The sequence below is a fragment of the Sciurus carolinensis genome, chromosome X (assembly GCF_902686445.1).
Source record: "Sciurus carolinensis chromosome X, mSciCar1.2, whole genome shotgun sequence".
In the NCBI taxonomy this organism is placed as follows: Eukaryota; Metazoa; Chordata; class Mammalia; order Rodentia; family Sciuridae; genus Sciurus; species Sciurus carolinensis.
Window position 1 is genome coordinate 82,326,866 of NC_062232.1, and position 21,052 is coordinate 82,347,917.

Consider the following 21,052-nt stretch of genomic DNA (forward strand, 5'->3'; position numbering starts at 1 on the left):
AAACAAAGGCCAAATGTTTTTCCTGATAAGTGGATGATGATATACAATGGGAGTTGGGGAGGGAATGAGAGAAGAATGGAGAAACTTTAGATTACATAGAGGGAAATGAGAGGGAGTGGAGTATGAAAATGGTAGAATGAAAAAGACATCATTACCCTATGTACATGTATGATTACACAAATGGCATGAATCTACATCATGCCCAACCATAGAAATGAAATGACATAACCCATTTGTGTACAATGAATCAAAATGCAGTCTGTAAAAATTTTTTTTAAAAATAAACAAAAAAAGAAAAATGAACAGATGCAGAAAAATACCTTAATGTTGAAAACTCTGAGACTTCTCTATCAATTACATGCCCACATATGTGCAAAGAAAGATGCAGTATCAATATTCAAATTAGAAATGTCATAGAGCCACAGATAGGATATCCAGGGTGAACCAAACTATTCAATATAATGATGTAAGGTTCACTCTATTGGGTAAATCTAGCACAAATTTGGAGTGGTTCTAGCAGAACCAAAAGAAATATTAGGATCAAAGTATAGCCTGAGAACTTCAAAATCAGGCATGTATGGTGGATTCACCCAGTAACTGCATTCCCATGACTGTGCCTTAGGATAAAATGAGATACACTTATCATGTGAGAACAAGTTGAGATAGTAAATGCTATGAAATGTTAATTGCTGGAATCGTTGCTATGTTTTGAGGTAGTAATAATTAACACAAGATTGTGGTGACACAATCTGTGTGGCAAGCCTAGAGTTGATTTGGGACACACAATTAACTATCATGGAAATCTTCAGAAGTAGGGGGATATCACAAGGTAGAGACTATGTAAACAAGACCTTCATACACAAATTTTAACCACTCAAGTTGAAAAGAACCAACCTAAGGGTTGGCTCAAAGTTTAGCCACTGCTGGAATAATAGGGGAAAAAAATGAAGACACATATACGCAAATCACATACTGAGAAACAACTGTAGAAGTGTTGCCAAAATGGAACAGCACAAAGTGCATCTCTGTGTGTGTGTGTGTGTGTGTGTGTGTGTGTGTGTGTGTAAAATCATCTCATATATTGGAGAATCTTGGGACACTGTCACATATTTTCTTTAGAATATTCTCATTATTATCCAATTTACACAGTTTATAATATACCCCATTTGTAAGAAATAGAAAATCTAGCTATGGTCCACTTATATTGTTTTCCTAGAGAAATGTGCCAAAAATTAAAACAGATGTTGTTCTAGCCAGGCATAAAGTGAGAATCAATTATGCCTATTTCCTTTCCTGGAGTCATTTCATTTCAGAGAGCATCTAACTAAAATCCTTTCTGATATAAATGAAAAAGCATTTCTTTGAGACACATGCAAGTAGTAAACGATACATAGCTGTCTGCATCCTATGACACACTGCTAATCCTCTAAGAACTAAATTACTTCTGTTTCAGTTACATAAATTTTTTATCCTTAGTCATAGTAAGGTTTCCCAGAAAGTAGATTATCTCTGCAGATGTCACCACTCAACAATTAGGGAAGGCAGCAGTGCATAATTGGTAGTGACCTTTCTATATTATAGACTTTGACACTCGGGTCTGCTGGGGAGGGAATGGACTAGACAATTTAATAAAATCTACAATGACTATTTTTTCCCATGGAAAACACTTTGTTTTGTGAATCATGCATTTTTTGATTCATTTACAAAACCAAAACAAAAGCATTTAATGATGTTTACAGTGAAATGAAACAGCTGAAGACCAGCACATAATCACCATATTTTGTTTTCTCATCTTTAAGACTTTTAGCAGTAGGACTTCCAGCTGAGCTTGAGCCTAGCTTCTCCAAGACATAGCCAAGTATTCTGAAGCATCACTGAGCCTAAACACTAAGTTGAATTCATACTTCTTAATTGAAAAGGACAGGCTGTTTGCACAGCATGTTTGCATCAGTAAAATATTGAAAATGACATTTGTGCCCAAGTCCATCTGAACATTCTGCCTTAGCTGAACTCTACTAATGCTTTTATATCCTGGTTTCTGCCTAGCATAATTTTAAATAGTGCTTCTTGCTGAGGCATGTGTGGCTGAGTTCACAAAAACAGATCCTTCCTCATACATGAGAATGCTGCTCCTGACATGTGCTTTCCACCTTAGTGGAATGTTTTACATTGAATCAGCTTCATTCTCTTACCCTGGCCTCCCCTATGACTGATGGCATGGAATCATGTGGCAGCCAGACAAAATGGGAAGTTCAGTACTTTCAATCCTCAGTAAAGAGCACACAATTTGTGGTCAGAGAACAGTGTCTCTCCCAGTAAATCTAACCAGCATTATTGGGAAATAAAACCCACCCCTCTGGTCTCATTAGAGTTGTGTTCTATGCAACTCAATTGATCAGCTGAATTCAGGCACCATAGCAAAAAGAGACATTTATTCCTCCTAAGAAGGCATCTGCTCATTTCCTGTGTGCTCACTCAGTGTAGTTACTATTAAAGTGGAATGTACACAATATGTATATGCTATTATCCTGCAAAATGACCAAAAAGTATATAATCCTGAGGGAATCATTCAGGGAAGGAGAAGAAGAAACTGGCTAGATTCTGTTGTAAACACTGCAGAGGTATAGGCTTAATGGATACTTTGATAATACAGTCATTATAGTAGTTTTACAAGGTGCCTGCAAACATTCTGAGTTCTTTGGAGTCTATTGTTGTAACTTACAATCATTCATTACTTACCATGGTCAGGCATCTGAGATCCCATGGAGGTCACACTGGTATTCAGCACATCATTGACAGCAGTATCACAATACAGGCTCCTCTGGACATCATGCTCACTGTCAGTCTGGTCACTCTCCTCATGTCCACTATCCTTCAGGCTGTTGCCCTCCAGGTCCTTGAAGGTGGAGCTGCTGGGTTGAAGAAAGAATGCTCATTTATGACTGTGATAGATCTGATTTTTAAAATCATTCCAAGCCAGGATGATGTCAGCTCTATAATGAGGCCAACAGTGGTTAGATAGCCCAACAGGGTATGAATGAGGGGAAGAGAAATTTCTGTTTAAACATAATGGAACTTAACATTACAGAGAAGCTCCCTCTATTGGATGTTGATTCAACTAATATTTTCATTCACTTTTCAGTGCATCACTATAGGCAAGGTATGAGATGCAAATCTAAAACAACCACCTCTAAAGAATGCTGTCATTTCAGAATTTTTCTGTTTTAATACAATTAAAGTAAAATAATAACAGTTGATTTTCAGTGATTATTATTCATGAGGCACTGTTTCAAGTTCTTGACATTAATTTTTTAAATCATCACAAATCTATAAGAGAATGGTGCTACTAATAGTTATATTTATACAGGAGATAGCAAAGATTCATAGAAGTTAAATAATTTTCACGAGGTCACATGGCTGACAAAATGTGTAGTATATCTAAGACCAAATCCAAGTAGTCTAGCTCCAGAGCCTACAACCTTAACTACTATGTATAATGCTTCTCCAAAGATATCTACTGACCAAGTATAAAAAGTAAAGAAGAAGTTGAGGTAGCACAATTAAAATAGAAAGGAATGTCAGAGAACCCAGATCAGTTTTAACTGAAAAAGGCAAAGGAACAGATTCAAAGAAAAAGAGGAGGTCAGAAGAGAAGAACCTTGGTGCATGGAAGGTGTGATGGCTAATTCTATGTGTCAATTTGACTGGGCCACAGGATGCCCAGGTAGCTAGTAGAGCATTATTTCTGGATATGTCTGTAAGGGTGTTTCCAGAAGAGATTAGCATTTGAATTGTGAAATTGAATAAAGCATATGACTCTCCCCAGCGTCGGTGGGTATCACCTAATCCATCCTAGGCCTAAATAGAAAAAAAGGTAGAAGATTGAATTTGCTCTCTGCCAAATTGCCTGAGCTGGGACATCAATTGTCTCCTGTACTAATTGCTCCTGGTTCTTAGGCCTTAAGAACCAGATGGGAATGTATACCATTGGGTATCTGGTTCTCAGGCCTTCAACTACCTTGCCAACTTTCCTGGTTCTGCAGCTTATAAGTGGCAGATCACAGGACTTCTTGTCCTCCATAATCACATGAACCAATACCTTATAATAAAACTTTTTCTAGATAGATATAGAGATTTAAATACCTATTGACTCTCTTTCTATGGAGAACTGTAATATAGAAGGTAAGATAAAAGCGAGAGCCAGAGAGTAAGCATTAATGTAACTGTGGGCATAGGCACACTAAAAACATGAAAACTGTCAGCTCAAGAGTTTGTTGGTAAATTTTTTCTTGGATTTATTAAACCAACGCACCACACAAGGTACTAAGCATACTAGCCAAGAACTCCACACCATTTTTCACAGAGTAGAGAATAATATACAAAGTATACCCATAAAGGACCCACCTGGTATTCATAATATTTTGTACATCTTGCCTGAATCTGCAATTGTGCTACACCTTGGATCATACATCATGCATCTAAAATAACTAGTGAATGGTGAATCCATTCCCTAGTTAGTGAGGTAGCAGCAAAGGCACACTCAAGAAAATGTGTTACTGCCTCAACAAGGAAGAGTGGCACACTTGTGAATTAGGACAAGCCCCAACAAACCTACTGTGCCTCTGCAAAGGGAGCCCTGTAGAGTCAGTACTGCAAATTCACTTGATCTGCTCAACTTTGAACATTCACAGGCCTGGTTCTCTGAGACTTTGATAAGAATACTCAGTACATATGATGAAGAGCCCTGCCATGGACACAATAGACACACTGTAATTTTTTTGCACTTGGGTAAGAGGAATCACAGCCGATCTTTAACATATGACCAACCTAGGTGCTAAAAGCTGGCTGACCTGAATTTTAAAAGGAAAAGATCAAGTAACTAGAAAGCAATAATTATAAGAAAATGAAGAGTAGGATGTAGTGAAGCACTGACCTGTTAGCTAATTATTTTCAGAAAGGATAACTGAGCATCAACTTCACTAAAAGTAAAATCACTTAATAGGCCAGCTCACTCAGTTCCTCTAAATTATAACTCAGATAACTTAGCCCTATGAACCCACAAGGATGCAGCTCTATTTTTTTTTTAAAAATCATCTTATAATCCTTTCATGGTCGAGAAGACCAATTGGAAACACTTGATTTGAAGTGTCTTACGATTTCTAGCTTTATGGTACAGATGCTAGGACTTCCTAGAAGCTGTAGATTCTGATTCCACAGTTTAAATAGATTCAAAGTTTGTACTTTAGAAAAACAATTGGTCCTGCCTACAAGCACTCATATTCTTCAAGAGAAGGGAAACGACCTGCCTGGATGATATTACAGGCTGCTCCATTTTTATAACAAAAATTAACTTTTCAACCTGTATTATCTGTTATCTGAAACATAATGAAAAGTTATTTAATCCCCAACACAAAACTAGCATGTTAAGCCAGAAAATTTAATTCTGAATTGACTGAATTTCAGCAGTTGCCAAAACATACATGAGATACATGATGGTGAGAGAGTACAAGAGCAATGTAGTTAACCATCCTTTAGAGCGGGGCTTCTTAACCTTGGCACTATTGACATTCTTGGCTACATAATTCTTTGATGTAGCTGTCCTGTGCATTGTAAGATGTTTAGAAACATCCCTGAGCTTTACCCATGAGCTGCCAGAAGTGACCCACAAGAATAACATCATTTTGTCTCCAGGGAGATATTGCCAAATCACCCCCAGTTGAGAACAACTGCTCTAGATTCTCTAAACTCTATTCTGGTAACAGACTATACTGGAAAAAGCAGTGAACTTGAAGTCATTGGGACAAATGATAATCTGTGATCTGTCCCTTCATCTATGTGCCCTAGTCTTGATATCTAGTGTCATCGAGTCTCAATTTCCTTGTCTGTAAAATGTAGTTGCCAAAAATCTCCTTCACAAGACTATTTGAGGACTGAACAAGACAGTACACATGAAGTATCACATACACACATGCTCAATAAATGGTTACAATTTAATAGGATCATTATTCCACATGGTAATGCCTTCATTGAATTATAACTAAATATTATATCCATGGTCTTTTACCAGATTGGTATTGAAAATTTTATTTAAAGACTATTTCTACACCTTCTGTAAACAATAGTCAGACACTGTCCATTATGTTATTTCTCCTAAAATTCAGGAACAGAAAAAAATCATGCTCTCAAATATGTACCATTTCTTTATTGAATAATGAGACCTATATGACCTGATGCATTTACTTTTCAGTCTTGGCTTCTCAAAAGCTACAAAGGTAAATGTAATGTTGAATTGCACTGAGTTACCTCCCTGGATGCCAGGAATCTCTATCTTGCTTCTCCTAACTGGTTTTAGATCTGCTTTTTAAAATTTGATCATCCATTTTATATGCATCTCAATGTTATAAATCACCTCAGAGTTTTTTTTTCTCTTTAGGTAAAAAGGATAGAAATAATAAAACAAAACTGTGAAAGACTAGCTACTGGTATGTAAGGGACTGGTAGTGTGAATTTGAGAAGTCATGTATTCTCAGAAGGAAAAGCAAAAGATATAACCAATACCCTCCCCCAAAGCTTGGAATAGTTAACTCATTTAAGGATCAGTTTGCCCATCTGACAAACTAAGTACCACTGACTCTGATCTTGTAAGGACATTTATTGGCTTAATGAATGGATTTGTGTAAGGCAGTTTAAGACTCAGTGGGCAAGATGCTACAAATTGTAAAGCAGTCTGGTAAATGACTACTCACCCAAAACAAATAACAATTTATGTCAAGCATAAAAAATGCTGATTTCTCTTGCTTTATTACCTGTGTACCTCTTGGGAGATGAAAGACTTGTAAAACAACTTTGTGGGATAATAAATTAAGAGTACCTGTTTGCAATGGTATTGTAAATGCAAATGTTTCTATTACTATTCTGGTGGCCAGCAGAAGGGCAGGTTCTCATGGAAACACCTGAATAGGACTCTGCACACAAGAGTTACTCAGCAAATGTTTGATTAATGAACATTACACACATTCTTATCTGTATCTACCATTTAAAATATTAGAATCCTTTTCAAAAATATGAAGACTCTGAAAGGAACTAGGCCATATCTTCCCAGTAGGTGACACCATATACCCAGGGAATACCATCTGAGACTAAGAATAAGAAAGGAGTGATAGTTGAAAGAGTATTATAACTGTGTTTAAGGTATCTAAGGAAGATCCTAAAGTGGTTTCTAGACCAGCTATATCACAATCACCTTGGGAACCTGTTAAAACTGGAGGTTCTGTAGGAATGGAGCGAGAGACTGCATTTTAACAAGCCTCTTAGGTGATTCCCAACACACACTAAAGTTCAGAAGTCACTGGCTTAAAGGGAAGTTTAGTGCTTGTTTTTAATGGAAAAATGCTGAGGTTTCCTTCAACTCCTTTCTTCCATTCATTCAATAAACATGTATCAAGCACTTACTATATTCAAGGCACCATACCAGATGCTACAAAACCCCAGGACAATGATGATAAAGGAAAGCACTGTGCATGGTTTAGGAGCTGATATTAATTTTCCTTTCCACACTACTTCAGCATCTTGTTCATTTCATCTTCTATTTTCTTTGATGTACAACCTCAGGCCCTGCTTGATACTTCTCCAAAAGCACTATAGGAGTGGATATCAGACAGCAGCAAAGAAAGCAGGCATGAGCAAAGAGAGTGTTGCATCAGAGGCAATGTACCACTGCTGACTTTTCTTGCTCTGAGAAGATAGCAAGGAAACAAATACAACAGGAAGGAAATCCATCCAGAATAATTTTCAACTCTCTCAGTTTGTTAATCTGGGACTTTTTCCTTGAGGTACCTCCAGGTTGCAAATGAGATTCTGGAGGGAAAAAAAACTACAGGGATATAATGCTAGAGTCTTTAGTGCAGAATATTATGGAGAATGTGCCATATTTTTTTCCTTTCCCTTTCAGATTCACTCTTGACTCTTCTCAACTTTGATCTATGCCTGTGTAAAATCCCTTTGCCCTATGACTTTCCATTGGGATTAGCCCATGAAGGGCATGAGGAAGAGATCAGAAGGTAAAAGACGAATGATACTAGGGTATCAATTGTCTTTGTTTCCTTCTTGCAGGGTCACTTCATGGTGACCATATCCTTCAACTGACCAGAAGTCACTATTACTTTGTAGTCAATGTTCCCTCCTTGCTCTTTCTTAGTCTTTTTAGAAGTATTTTCGACTCCACTGTTCTTATATCAGAATACTGTGGTGTCCCTTGCCCAAGTCTTTGCAAATAGTCCCTTTGTAAAAAAAATTACTTTCTCAAATCATTAAAATTGAGTGTGTCAACGATTTCATGTAACTATTTCTTGATTGACACAGGAAAGAATCAGAGAACAATGTCAGTGCTGTTCAACCATCTAAGGTAGATACAAGTGAAAGAGGAAAAGATGCCCATGTATAAATAGTCTGGCCAAGAAAGCCAGAAAGAATGACCTAAGAAACATCCTTGGATGAGTAGATAATGAATAGAGGATGAGAAAATAGGAAAACAAGTTCACAACTGATAATCCAATTCAGAATTTCCTGGCCAGAAGCTTTTCCCATGCACAGAAATGGATCTTCAAGAAACCACATATGGAAAAACCCCTTTCCAACATTGTTGTGAGCTATTTGAGCATACTTTGCATGGTTTGATCACCTGGGGTTAGTAACTACTCTCTTTTAACATTTTCTATGAATTTTATATTTATAATGGTTATTCCCCAAGAAAGCATAGCACACAAAATACCCTGTATCCTTCCAGGTATTGTACTTTGTCTAAACTCAGTTGATCCCATAAATTCCAAGGCCTTCATGGTTTTCCAAAGTCATTGCACTTCCATAACAGAAACTGGCAAAATGTGTGTATGTTTCTCAGCTTTAAAGTATTTCCTCTTAATAAAGAAGGTCCTTAGTAAAAACTGCTACCTTTGATTTCAGCCACCATCATACCCTACTAATTCCAGATCATGCCTTCTCTGTGTGTGTGTGTGTGTGTGTGTGTGTGTGTGTGTGTGTGCTATAAAGTAATCAAAATGATAGGTTCCCAGTTCCCAGTTCCCAGTGAGTCACAAAGCTGTTGTGGAAATACACATATCCCAAAAGTTAAATGTTTGACATAAGTTTTCATTTCATCAGTCTGTCTTTTAAATTGGATATTCAGGGCTGACCTAAGACATAAGGGTCCCCAGGAGTTTTAGCTTTCTGCCAGGCAAAGAAAATCTAACTCATGTTATCAGTTTAATTTGGTCATAGAATTCCCAAGTATCCAGAAATAGCTTGCCCAAGGGACCTGTAAGGATAAGGCAAGTCACTGTTTGCACTGTAAGTTTTAAAAGAAGCTTTGAAAACAAAAATCTCAAAGCAGAAAACAAAGCAGATCTCTGCTGCGAAGCCACTCTAATCAGTGTTTGTAAAGATTTTTCCTTCCCATTAAAATAAAAATAAGTCAGATAATTTTAAATTTCTCACTGCTTTATTCTGTAGGCCAAGAAAAGATTCTAAATGGATTCTTCCCAACCCCTCAGAAAATTTTCAAACTATGCTATGGCTGGCATACAATCCTTTCCTCTTCAAGATGACTAATGATCATCACTTAAGGTCACATGCTATCCCAAAGTGGTACAGATAAGGCTAGCATGATTGGAGGGGTTACTGCAGCATCATAAATTAAATTAGATATGAACTCAAGTTACTTGTACAACAAACTAGTTTATTATGTGAACCCTACTCTTCCAGTGATTTATGTAAATTCATGGGATTACAGCCAGCAAAATAATAGAAGCTCCAGGTCTTACTTACAGCAGTTCTAACACACCCTGCTTGCCTTTCTATTTTATTTCCATTATTTTAACAAACACACTCAGTGTTCAATTTTAGCTGTAGAATAACCACTAGACCACTATTTACATGAAACAGTAATAAAGGCATTATCTGAATGGTCACTGTCGGGTTATTTTTGTTATTGTTTTGTTACTTATTTTCACAAGAAAATTTCTTTTGCTTAGTTTTCTCTCCTTACAAGGTTTTCTACATGTCCTGTCTTTTTCATATTAGATGACTTTGATGCCCACTGCACCAGGTGAAATCTACTTTGTCAGTATTCAGAGAAACGCTTCAAAAATATTTAACAAGTACTGAATCAGGCAATTTTCTTTTCCTCTCTCATCTAAAAAAGCATTGTAAAAGATAAAAAGTTAGTTTTTCTGTCATTAAAATATCATAGTTGTCAAAATAACAGAATTATCAGAACTCACTGGAAGTTCCACAGGAGAAAAACTTTTAAAGCCTTCTTTTATTTAAAATCAATAGCAATAAGTATTTTGATAAACATGATTTTGCAAGTTTTCTAATATTTCTCATATTACATATCTAATCAACAAAACTATATTTTCATATAACTCCAATTTTATTTTTTAATTGTAAATATTTATACATACAATTTAATGGAAAAAATATGATAAAATGCCAACAAGATTACCTTTAAGTGATGGAATTACTTAAATTTTCCAAACTTTCTACAATAAGTATATAGTCATTCATCTTAAAATGCAAAAAGGCATGGTTTTAAAAAAAAATCTGTTTTTCTTTCTATATTAAATCAAGCTAGGTAAGCAAATCAACATACCTTTTGATTAAATGGGCTCGGCTGTTCACATAGTTGGAGTCAAAAGAATAATTTTCAGTCTGTAATGAGGAAAAAAGAATTTAAATGTTACACAGGTAATTCATAAGAAGAATCCAAGTATCCTACTTAAAAGGAATCTTTTTTATTGGGCAAGAAGCAGTAAATGAATTGGAAACCAAGGCTATAGTGGGGTAGCGGCCTGAGGTCTTGAGACCAGGGGGCTCTGTGGAGGTAGCAACTCACTCCCGCAGGCCAGGACAGACTTGGCACAAACATTTCCTAGAATAGGGCTGGCTACTGACCATGCAACCACTTACAGAGAAGAGACAATATGACTCACAATCATTATAGAAACTAATTGCTTCCCATTCCCCAGTGGAGACAATTCTATGCCCATCAAATTGACTGGAAGTTCAAAGGTATTTTTATTAGTAGTAGATAATTAACATGTTAAAATATTTATTCCAAAGATATGGAAATGCAAGCAAGGTAATCCCCCACTGTGGATTTAAACTCTGCACTTCCCTTTGTTTTAAGACATTTGCTCAGCACTGGTTATGCAGAAGGCCTTCTTTTATCACAAATATAAAGGCAAACAAGTATTATGCCTAAAACAGGGTGAAGAGCAGACCACAGGGGGTGCCAAAGCCTTTCATGTCAGACATGAAGTTTGCAAGCAAACCTCTGTCTCAGTTTCTATCATTAAAACACTACTGTCTAATCTGGTTACAGTAGACTGCCAGAGCAACGGTTTTACAAAAGCAAATGCAGAATACCTGCCAGATGAAAGAGACTGGAAAACCATTTGTTAGCACCCAAAGGCTGGGTGAATTGAAGGGGGGCAGCCTTACAAGGGGTGAGAGATAGGGAAGAGCCTACAGTGAAGTAAGTCAATATCCTAGTAAGGTGAACTTTACACCCAACACCAAAGTACAACTCTTGTTGAACCATTGTAGGAATTGAAAAATGCCCAAACACATCTCCTCTACCCTCCTGCCCTTCTAATGGAAATCCCCACAATGCCCACCATTCCTTGGGAGTCTTCTGCAATCCCTTCAACTGAAAGTGCCAGAAAACGTAACACAATAGCTGTCTAGAGAACAAAATAGCAGATTTATTTCAGATGACTACCTGTCACACATTAACTGCACTAGGTTCTTAGATGCAGTCCTTGCTTTCAAGGAGTTCACAGTTTGATAGAGGAGAAAATGATACAGGTAATAGCAGATCCAGCTCCCAGGTGGGCACTAAACAGCCAACCGTCAGAATAAGGACCCTAACCACCTAGAGTAGGTAAAAAGTGGGTTGTGAATAGGTGGGAGAAAGAAGGGGAGAGTATTGAGAAGGAAACTAAAACCCAATAGTGCCCAGTACTTACTGGGGTGTATCTGTGCCTCCTGGACTTGCCCCACATTGGAAAACACACTGTGTAATACCCACTCACACTGCTTTTATCTAGAAGTTTATATCCCTTTTAATGTAAACCACAAGCAGTTTTTGATGCTGTTGGAAGCAATGGCTTGGGAGAATAATAATCAAAGGGGTCAGTTTGTTTCTAATTTGTTCATAAGAAAATGAAAGGCAAAATTGTTGCAAACATAACTATAGGAGGAGGAAGCTAACTTAAAGCTCTGTGCTGGGAATACAATCTAAGTATTTGAAGAATAGCTTACCCATCAGTCAATCAACCAACAAATGCTTCTTGAGTTAATTCATTTTATCAATATAAGAGGGGGAAATGGTGTTGGTCAAATGTGCTCTTCTATGTTAATAACTACAATATATGATTCAACAAGTGAAACTTCCCCGCCCCCTAAAAATTAAAATAGCAGTTCAGTTATTCACTTCACTGTGCAACCTTGGGTACATTATTTAATCTCTGTGTGCCTCAGTTTCCTCCTCCGTAATCTCTGAATCCAAGGGGATTACAACTGCATTTACTATGGCTCATGGTGGGAATTCTTATTCTTTACTCTCTTCAAAATTTGAAACCCCAAGTAGGACCAGGAATTTGGCCTCATCCAGGCAATAAAACAATAGCACAAGCATGTTCTATCAGCCTCCAAACTTATCAAATCACTTTTGCAAGAAATGTGGTAGATGACAAAAACAAATAGGAGAGGAAATCTAGAGGGCATTGGTTTTTCAGGGAAAGCATGATCAATATCCCAAGTTACTGTCATGTTTTTTAAAAGCCAGTTTTCAAGTAGAAATTTTTACATAGCTCTGCATATGAGTGCATCTAACCTGTATTCACTGAGCACAAATATGGAGTTCTGTGGATATCTGGCCTCTAAGCAAGGAACCAGAACCATATGTTTGGGCAAAGAAGAAATTCAAACCAATTTTTTTTCTCTGAGACATATACTACTTCTTGGTCCTAATGGAATAATGTATATGACCATGAGAATTTCCTACTCCCACAAGACAAATCAGTTAACTGTGGGCAGATGCAACAGGTATCATCTGCCACTGTAGGTAGAAGAATATCATTGTGATTTGTCGCTTTTCTCTCTTTTCCTGTTTTAATTCTGCCCATTCATTTTTACACTGCCCATTCTTATGGTCCTAACCTTCAAATGTAAATATTCCTTTCCACAAATCAGTACAAGCCATAATGGGCAGATGACCCCATGCTTCATCCTAAATGCCACTGGTAGCACTAGTCAATGAGGCAGGTACTAGAAGCAACTTTTCCAGAGTGAATGGGGTTAAATTGATTTGTACATTGTCTTTTGTCATTCTATTCAGTTTCATCTCTCTTTATGAGGCAGTTTAGTTGCAGTTATAGGAATAATATATGGAACAGAATAATTTTAATTGGACAGAATACACTATTCTGGCCTCATTATTACTATAATCCAAACAACTGAGTTAACAGACAATAGATGACCTATATGTGGGTCTATATCTACTGATATCAAGTATTCTAATTTATATTTGTTCTAGGTGTGTGCTCAAGTCCAAACTGTATGCGCTGAAAGAGTAGATTTTTTTTCTCACTTCTGGTGGAGCAAAGAATGAGACTCAGACCTCCATGCACAAGGAAACAATCTTGTCTTAATGAATAGTTTTCATGTCTTAAGCCAGTGGTTCTCAGTCCTAACTGCACATTAGACTCATCTCAGGAACTAAAAAAAAAAAAAAAAAATACTGTCATCAAAGATCCACTTCAAGAGACTGTGAGGTAATTGGCCTGGAGTTGGGCCCAGACACTGGTATTTTTTAAAAAGTTTCCCAGATAATTCTAATGTACCTCCAGGGTAGAAAACAAGTGTTGTTAACAAAGAACTGGCGACAGGCTTTGACCTGTGTTTTCTAAGGCAAGCCAAGCTGTTTAGGAGAAGGCACCTTTTCTGTCAAATTATCTACTGAGGTCATCTCAACATAGGATTTAAAAAAAACACAGAAGGAATTCACTTTTCAAGAAATAATACAAGAGCTTTTCTTTTTTTCACATGACTGTATTGGCTCCTAGTTAGCCTTATTTAATCAAAATTTGTTTGACATTATTCCAATCCCATCTTTAAGTATTCTAAATGGCAAATAACATGAAACATTTGAGAGAGGAAATTTTCTCTAAATGTCACATTAATTTCACTAGGAAATGTCCCCATCTCTAATGAGACAGGCAGGTTAACAGAGAAGCACAGCAAAGAGACAAGAACAACATTGTTTCTGAAAAACCTAATTTTGATGTTAAAAATGGGTCTACAGCAAACTTTTATTTCCAGTCCTGAGAGCAAATAAGTCACTTTTTTATCATTTAATATACTTCTCCCAAATCCTTTCTCTAATTAGAAGTTTTTTTCCTAGGAACTCACTTAGAGTAGGTTTCTCACTTGGCCTAGTTCTAATAAAATCTTGATTTTTCTAAAACCCTCATAGAATACATAATTCTGCATAGCTCAGTTTTCCAGATAGCTTAGGGCTTTCCCCTTTAAGAACTGAAACTCTGATTTAAAACCCTAACCATTATACCTTGTTTCTAAAATGTGTCACAAAGTTGCCCCCTTTAAAGTAGAGTGTAAAAGACAAAATTTAACCTTTTATTGGTTACTTAGGTGCACCCTTCTAAACATAAATCATTGTACCATGAAGGTCTCAGTTATATTCAATGACCCCAAAGTACTGCTTTTTGATTTCTTGCCTTTAATTTTCAACAGCTGTCCTTCAACTAACTTGCAATCAAATACTCAGATATGCTACTTTTCAGAGATGTTAGAGCAAAAGAAGTTCCTCTTCCTCTTCAAGTTCAATGCTTCTACTCTATTGCACTTTTGGAAACTACATAATTGTATTTGTAAGAATAGACTAGAACATGAGTTAATAAGTTCCGAGTAGAGAGCTGAGATATATTTGTCCTAAGAGGAAAATTACATGATCTTTAATAATATGAACTTCTGTGCAATGGTTTGGGTTCTGTTGTTTACTTGTATTTTACTTGTTCAGGAGCTTCATTTGCTTACTGCTTTCTATTCTCAACTCCCTTCTGGATATGTGAGGCTTTTAGTGAGACTTTGGGTAGATTATATTTTATTATGTTTCTATGTTAATAAGTCTGGCACATCAGAAGTCAAATACTTCCACTTTGTCAGGCCCCCAAGGTACCAGAGAATGCCCTACTTTAATTGTCATTTTGCATTACTTTTACAGTTCACTGAATTGTGCCCTAGTCTCTGGAAGAGTGACTGCAGCTCTCACAGCACCACGTTTATCACCAGGGAGACTTCAACCCTGAGGAGAAAGAAGCCCAATAAATGCAGATATCCGGGACTAGACTCTTTGCCTACTGGCATAAATCCCCAGGTCACTACACCAAGCTAAAAAAGGTTGCAGACTCTGGGATTAAAATAGAGATTCCTCAAACCCAAAGGTTTGCATTTGAAAATGAACAATCTTCTTAAATTACACTTTAAAAGTCCCATCAAACTCAAAACATTATAACTGCAATTTTCTAACTAATTGGTTTTTTAAAATTTTTAAATTCTTAATTCATTCTAGCAATACAAACCAGTAAAACTGGAATTCCAAATCAGATGCACAGAAAAGTGATTCTAAAGTGCTGGTTATTTTTCTTTAACTGCTAACTTCCACTAATGATAATTGTGCCTATTGATCAATGATGAAAAGACCCATACATAACCTTTTCCAAAAGCGGTTGCTGTTTTAGATGTTCAAATGGCCATCTCCTTACAAAATGATTTTTTGGAAATGAATCAACAAATGACTTTTTCCTACTTCCTATGCCTAATACATAAAAATGAAAATGCAAATTCTACATAAAGATAAAGCCAGCATGCCTCCAGCTAGAATGTATATTCACAGACTCATCCATCCAGACAGTAGCAGATGAAGTAGGAATTAGTGAAGGTGGAATAAGGCACTATCCCCATAGTTACCATCACTGGAAAGCTTGTATTTATGTTGAACCCGAGAAAAGTTAAGTAATCTACTAACCACATCTTGTAAGTCATATGTTCTCCACACACCACAGCCCTAATTCTCATACACAAACACATACAGTTTGACTACAGAGAGCAATTTGTTCTGGTGGGGAAACCTGGACTCACTCTCCTTGTTTTCATGGAATTCACAGATGAACTTGGATAAATCAATTTACCCCTCTTAAGATTTTGCTTTATCCATCCATAAAATAAGGAGAAAAACCAAATGATTTCAATGTTTCCCTTCAAACTCTAATAATTCTAGGCTTCTAAAACAAACCGATTCTTATTAACTTATTTATTCACTCGTCCATTGAATAAACATGCATCAAATCCTGAGAATAGAAAAAATACATAGTATATGCCTTCAAGGAGCTCATAAACTAATGGACCTCTTATTAGGGATGGTCAAAATGTCAGTCATTTAGACAAATGAATACACACAGACTAGCACATAACTACCTGCAGATACATGCACATACTTGTACATAGGCTCCCAAAATGCAATTTAAAGAATTATACCAATACTTTATAGAACTAAAGAGCACCCTAATGATTTGATAAGCACAGATGACTACCACAGGAGAATTTGGTCTTTATATTTGCTATGTCAGAATCCACATCATAAATGTGGGAAGTCTCTCTCTCCTATCAAATAGATATTAAATTCTTACCATTCTTAAAATAGCTCATGTATCTTTCCCTTTGGTTCAATTTCCACAGCATCCATCACCTTTACCAGCATTCCTTCATCTCCATTTGTCTTTTTCTTCAGCCCATTCAGCAATATGCTATTTGGATAATCTTTCTTGTCCACTATTTTCATCATATCACTTACCTTTTCAAGACCTGCAATGGCTTCTTATTATGATTAGCATTAAATCTAAATGGAAATCCTTAGCTAATCAGGATTATATAAGCCCTCTACTTCTGCATATCCAGTTCTCCTCATTTCTAATATATGTCCATCACTGATCATTCCAGTCATTATTTTCTCAGCACTTTGTATATAGACTGTACATGTGATTATGCACTTCCTTTGATTCCATGATTATTTTGTATGCAGTGTATCAATTCATCTCTCAACTCGACTGGAAGCTCTCTTTACCATCTGCCACAATCCTGGTCACTAAGTATTCATGCAATGCAAGAATGAATGACCAGAGAAAAGACAGAAGGGGTTAAGAATGAGGTTACTTATCACAATTAAGGTAGATGGCCAATTCTATTAGACCAAAGTGATCCTATTTCTGCAGAAAGCATCCATTTTGTATACTGTCTTCTGTAGTTACAATTTATTCTCTTATCATTCCCAACTACAATCTTATAAGTACACAGCAATGTGGATATAACTGTCACAGATAAGATGACATGGTTAAGTGCTGCCTGCCCATCTGTCCTGCCACATCTCTGGAAATGGCAGTAGTAGCACATGATAATGTTCCCAACCCAGAGTAGATAAAAGAAATTATATGAGAAGATAGGGTTCATAGACCTCTGAGGCACAAGTGACAGTATGGCAACTACTTTTCTATATGTGGTAGAAAACTCTAGGAATTCACTGTGTTTCAGGACAGGGCTATCAAGGAAAACACACCACATGGTTAAGATACAACAAGTTAATTTGAAAGAGTTACCCTCTTTACAGCCTTTCATTATCACTCTTGAAGTTTTGCTGGCACCGCTGAAATGGTCAGACCACCTAGAAGTGGCAAAGATGGCCCCAGGGAAAATGTTTTCCTCTGGTTTCATTTTTGGGTCAAAGTTGTGCCTTTAGAAGGACAACCTAATTACAAATTTCACTACAAATGTCTCCTGAAGAAACCTCGCTGTTTTCTGTAGGAATTCATGAAATTCAGAGGCAAATAACTTGCTGATAGACCAGGCTATACACTGTTCCACCAAACAAACAAAGGCTTCTGAATAAGGCCCTTGGATTCTTTTCTAAGTTCTTTGTGGGGTACAATGTACTCTGAAATAGTATCTGCTTATAGAAAGCTCTCTGGAACCAGTTAATGCCTACTGTATATGCAAATGCAAAATCAACAAGGCCACAGTGTGAGTAAAGTATCATGAGAGTATATAGAATGAAGAATCTAATCCTGTAAGTCAAACTGTGTCTTGCCCACATAAACAAAATCCAATCTGAGGACTAAACAGCTATCAACCACATATGCCAGTGAAATAAATCCTGGAGTTCAATCACCATCCCAAATATGCAAGTACAGCATATTAAGTTATTTTGCAGGCACAGAGTGCCTTTCATCCCCAAATATCAAAGCCCTTTACAAGCAAGTACCAACTGTTATTCCTCCCCTTAAACAGCCAAGAAAACAAACACACAGGTTAAGTGCTACAGCCATGTTAAATACTGACTCAGTTAGAACATGCCACAACAAGAATGACCAAAAAAAAAAAAAAAAAAAACAGAAGCGCTGTTCTTGGCATAACCTACTACCGAGATAGAAGGAAAATATAAGAGAGTAACATCGGATCAGTCTACTTCATACCTGTTTTTTAAGAGTGACATGTGACATTCTTGGCTACTTACAGTGAATAGGTGAGGAAAGAATAGCCTAGCAGTTAGACAAAGGAAAAATTTGGCACACACTAACTGGAGATAGTCCTCCAGTCCTAGCTCAAGGCCTAGGCCACATACCCCAAGGCTCCAGCAGCTGCTTTGTTCCCTGGATATTTGGCAACCATTTCAGTTGTCCTTTAGATGCACTGGCAACCATCTTTAGAAGTAATCTAAGATTTATGAGATGGCTTCAATTCCAGAGTCTATGATTTGATAAAGTTGATCCAACCGACAATAAAAATCCCATAGAAGACCTCGCCAAAGCAATGGGATCCAGGGGTACACAGTATGAGCTCTCCTGGATCCATCCAACCTTTGAGATCTTCTAGCTCAGAGAAGGCCCAGTACTCTCAGAACCTGAGCTGGTCCATTCTTTTCTGCTAAATTCTATTTTATCAGCATCTCAATTCTCCACTAGTTAGCAGCTATAGAGCCCTGACTGCCTGCAGAGTGCAAGTTCTATTGAGCGAGGCTTGTCAGCTGAAAAGACTTTCAAAATATTTGGAGGAATAGCAGCAGGTGGCCCTGTGACTGTGGGCCAAAACAACACCCCCAAATTCAGTTCCAACCCCAATCCCATTATTTATATTATACATCACTTAAAACCCAGTTGCTTCCACAAGCTTATTTAAGAATGAAAGAGTAACAGCCTTTGGCATATCAGTCTAAATTCATTTCCCTTGTACCAGCTTGTTGCTCAAGCCTGTAATATGTGATCATGCTGGCAAGAAACAATGGAGTAATATAGCATCTTAGAAATAGCAAATGCATTAGCTTCTAATATTGATGTTTTCTAATTAGATACAATATAATAGATCATTTTTTTGTCTGTGGTCAATGAAACCCTCCACAGTTCTCTTTGGGCAAAGATATTTTGATTACTGCTATGGCAAACGGAGGGGTATCTCAGTACACAGGAATGAGCAGTCAAGGATGTGCACATACAGCATCCACTTATATTTACTGTCACAAAAATATAAATAGGTTATTTATTTCTGACCTTTTAAGTACTAATTTCAAATTTAATGAGGCACAATAAACATTTCTCAAACTCAGGCTCCATGGTTGCTTAACATTGGCAACCCTCTAATTATGACTGTAGTTTAAATAAAGGGCACTTGGTTCTGTGGAAATTATTAGGCACTGAAGGAAACCCACAGTAGCCTCCAGTTTCTAGCAACAAAAACAAGCACTGCAGCAAATCATTGTTAGAGGCAAGATAGAGTTTATACTTTAGCATCACTTCGTGAACCATAAATGAAAAGCAGTAAGAAGAGGATTCAAAGATGTAATGGAAATGTTTACTCGTTCCCTAAAACCCTCTACTATCCTCCAAAATTCTAACAGACCTTCTCATTTTATGCAGGATGGAGGGATAAGGAGAGGTGAGGGCAGATTAGAATTTGTCGCATTTTAAAAACAGAGATTAACAAAAAGCTACTACTATCTGACATAAGAGTGCTGGCAGCCCTGCACAAGAAAGCCATAATTACACTTCACAAAATGGCTAATATCAGCAGCTTGAGAGTGCCACAGTATTAGCAATCTGTAATGCAGTTATGCAGTGCACCTACAGAACAATTACTAATGCACCTTGTATTTGTGTGGAACCTTTTATCACAAAGATTTCCAGAATGTTTAACAGACTGTTATAAAAAGGGATCATTTCTCCCCACAGTTGAAACACAATAGTCATTCTGCACCAGTAACAGTAAACATAAAGGGTTGCAGGAGAGAGAGAAATTACTAAACCTTAGAGAAACTATAAAGGAAAGGAATTATTTTTAGATGGGCAGAAAACAGATACCCAAGTTGGAAACTAGGGCTGACAGTAGCTATATTTTCTACAGAGCTCATGACACAGAACTGAAGAATTTTCCTTCTCATCCAGCCAGCAAGATTTCCGTAAGGTGCTTAATGACTGTAATAGAGCAGGTGTCTCCTATTAATAAGAATTAGCATTTGAAAATGGACACAATGCACAAAAACTTCTTTTCCTGAAAGCCTTTTAGCCAATATGAACTAGTTAATCCTCCTGCTGCCATTATGAGCTAAATAAATATTATTAACTCCATTAACAGCTCTACAGAAGAGGTTAAGAGACTTGCCCTCTACTAGAAAGAGGCATCTAGCATCTGCAACTAGAATTTGAGACTCCTCATGCCGGGTCCTGCACTCGTACCACCAGGCCACACCTCATTAGAATTCTGGAAAATGCAATGGAATGGAAATAATTAGGACTGGCTGACTGAGTATACTGTTTGGTAGAAAAAAATTCCCTAGCCTGCTTAAACATGACAGGTCCAAGGGCAGTGAACACGACTATAGCAATTTCCTCCTGCAGGAAGATTAAGAAATAATGAGGGGGAACTCCTC

At 37.1% G+C, this 21,052-nt stretch overlaps 1 protein-coding gene across 3 annotated transcripts in view; it reads right to left on the reverse strand.

Annotated features, from left to right (window-relative positions):
- Nucleotides 1-21,052, reverse strand: part of Pcdh19 (protocadherin 19) — a 99,408-nt gene that overhangs the window by 33,490 nt on the left and 44,866 nt on the right. For 2 of the 3 annotated variants that reach the window (XM_047536016.1, XM_047536017.1), the window contains 2 exons: nt 10,649-10,707; nt 2,740-2,912 (listed from right to left, as the gene is read on the reverse strand). In XM_047536016.1, coding sequence (XP_047391972.1) covers nt 2,740-2,912; nt 10,649-10,707 — 232 coding nt within the window. The remainder of the gene's footprint in view (nt 1-2,739; nt 2,913-10,648; nt 10,708-21,052) is intronic. The other variant, XM_047536015.1, reaches the window with a different exon arrangement.